Below are 2,765 nucleotides of genomic sequence, written 5' to 3' on the forward strand. Positions count from 1 at the left end.
TGATTTGGTTGGACTAGCTCGTAAGTGGTTTTCGACATCTTCCAAGACTTCCTCTGTAAGAATAGACTTTCTGCCTGGAGGTTTTCCAAACACCTCCACTGTTATGGAAGTGTTTCACTAATCTCTTCACGTGTCTCGAAAAAATTTCATAATCAATTTCATCATTTGGAAATTGTTCTTGAAATTGTAAATGACACGAATTCATAGAATATTTTCAACCATTATAGTTGTTTTGTCCAAATAGGCTTCCAGAAGGAATTTATCAGGGGGGAGACATACCGAATGCGCTGTGAAGCCGGAATATGAAACAGAGAACTATAAGGGGAAAACTGTTATTTGCGCATGTCTCAATATGGCAGAAAGGAAATTAATGAAATTATTCTTTCTTGGATTCTTGGTGGTGTTTGTTATTGTTATGTTTACTAATTGATTGTACTCGACGGTTAGGATTTTTTTGTGTGTGATTATATATATTATAAAACTATTAAATACTTATAAATATGCCGAAACGTAAGCATGTTAAGAAATGCTGCTTTTTATGCGACGAAAATTGTCGACTAGAAAATGTATCATTTGAGGTTACCTACCATAGGTAAGTAATTTCTGAAGTACAGTGCATTTTATCATAGATTAGTAAACAAATTGTTAAAAATTATTGTACAATATTTTAGATTTCCTTCTGTAGTCCAAATAAAGAAATTATGGATGGATTTTTGCAATTTGGATGAAGAAAAGGACGATGTTTCCAATATATATATTTGTTCATTGCATTTCCAAGATGAGGACTACACAGATTTAAATGCTAAAAAATTTGGGGGACGTCTTAGACTTAAAAAGGGTGTAGTTCCTTCTATTCTAGTACCTCATGGGAAACGTAAAATGTTTTTGTCAGTAGCAGAAGAACCGCCTCTTGTATCATCGCCACCCTCAAGTCAAATATTAGAACCTGTGCCATCTACATCCAAAATTACTTCACTTACACCTTTAGATTACAGTAAGTATCCAAAATAATAATAAATTTTAAACCTGTTATTTTAAAATATAATAAAATTTAATTATATTTTTTATTATATATTTACAATCACTTTAAACTTTTTTAGAATTAAAAAAAATATATTAGATGTTTTTTTAATTGAAACATTTAACTCTAGCTTGAATACTGTTTGACGTGTCTCCTATAATTAATTTCCTATAAAGGGAAGCATTTAGACTTTGCTGTTGGGGTTTACTGTACCTACAAATGATTAAAAATTATATATAGTCGCGGCACGAATTCAACTGACTTATGTACGGGTGGCGTAGCGCAATCGTTTTTATTGTCAACATAATTTTCGATAGTTTGTCGCATTAAAAAAAATCATTTTTTGTAATTTAGTGTAACATATTATAATGTAAACATATATAGTTTTATTATTCTCAATTAGTAGTTTCTTAAATATTTTGAAGTAAGTAATTATTAATTTGTTCGTATGACGTAAGTCGTCTGAATTCTTGCCGCCATATATATTTTAAAGTAATGTTGTATTTATTTTCATAGGTATCTCTGGATCACCTAATTCATTAATCCAGGAAATAACAACTTCTACAGATGATGCAATGGGTGTTATGACTACACCAAAACATTCTAAGAAAAAATCTCCCGATGTTTCTACACCAAGAAGAGCGAAACGAAAACTGTTATTTGCCTTGGACGAAGTAGAAAGGCAAAGAAAAAAAAATAGAATAATTAATCAGAGAAACAGAAGACTAACAAAACGTGTAAAGTCACTTCAGGATTTAGTTAAGCATTTACGTAACAAAGCTTTAATTTCTGAAGAAGCCAGTTTAGTAATGGTAAATAGATGAGTTACAGAACAGAAAACATATTTATGTCTAACAATTGAATTGAGTTTTGAATTGAATACATGTTTATGTCTAAAATAAACAAAAAAATATTACAAATTTTGGTACCAATACAAAACTAAGTTATTTTGTAGTCATTTTGATACTTTAGGTTTATTATTATTACTATTATTCTTATTATTACAGTCAATTTTTTATTTTCAGGCCGAGTTACCTGAAACTATGAAAGAAATGTTTTCTCATCATTCTAAAAAAAAAAAACAGTATTCTCCCGTGCTAAGAACGTTTGCACTAACTTTACAGTTTTACTCAGCTAAAGCGTACAATTATGTTAGAAAAATTTGGAAAAATTGGCTACCTCACCCAACCACTATTCGTAAATGGTATAGTGTCATAGATGGTAAGCCAGGATTTACAAAAGAATCTTTTCGAGTTATTGAAATGAGAAATAAAGTGAAGCCTGTACTGTGTAATCTTGTATTAGACGAAATGTCTATAAGAAAACAGATAATTTTCAAGGGCGGAATTTTTTATGGTCACATAAATATGGGTACTGGTGTGGAAAGAGAACAAGATAATTTACCCGAGGCAAAAAATGCTTTAGTGATCATGGCCGTGTCGTTAAATGATCATTGGAAGATACCTTTGGGCTACTTTTTAATTGATGGTCTCGGTGGTGAAGAGCGTGCAAATTTATTAAACTTGTGTTTTGAATTAATGAATAATACGGGGGCAAGAATTTATTCAATTACATTTGATGGCGCACCTGTTAACTTATCGATGTGCATTCATTTAGGGGCTAACTTTAATTACACGAGTAAGAATTTTCAGCCATGGTTCAATAATCAAGTTACTTCTGAAAAAATATTTATTTTTTGGGACTATTGCCACATGATTAAGTTAGTCCGTAATACTTTAGGGGA

The 2,765-nt window shown here is 30.9% G+C and overlaps 1 protein-coding gene across 1 annotated transcript; it reads left to right on the plus strand.

Moving 5' to 3' along the window:
• Positions 1-351: 351 nt before the first annotated feature.
• On the plus strand, positions 352-1,908 carry LOC111692571 (THAP domain-containing protein 6-like). The gene is made up of 3 exons (XM_023456623.1): positions 352-592; positions 672-994; positions 1,538-1,908. Exons 1-3 carry the CDS (start codon positions 501-503, stop codon positions 1,843-1,845), a joined length of 723 nt encoding a protein of 240 aa, XP_023312391.1. The 5' UTR covers positions 352-500; the 3' UTR covers positions 1,846-1,908.
• Positions 1,909-2,765: the final 857 nt, after the last annotated feature.

The sequence above is a fragment of the Anoplophora glabripennis genome, unplaced genomic scaffold, assembly GCF_000390285.2.
Source record: "Anoplophora glabripennis isolate ALB-LARVAE unplaced genomic scaffold, Agla_2.0 scaffold1955, whole genome shotgun sequence".
NCBI classification, from domain to species: domain Eukaryota; kingdom Metazoa; phylum Arthropoda; class Insecta; order Coleoptera; family Cerambycidae; genus Anoplophora; species Anoplophora glabripennis.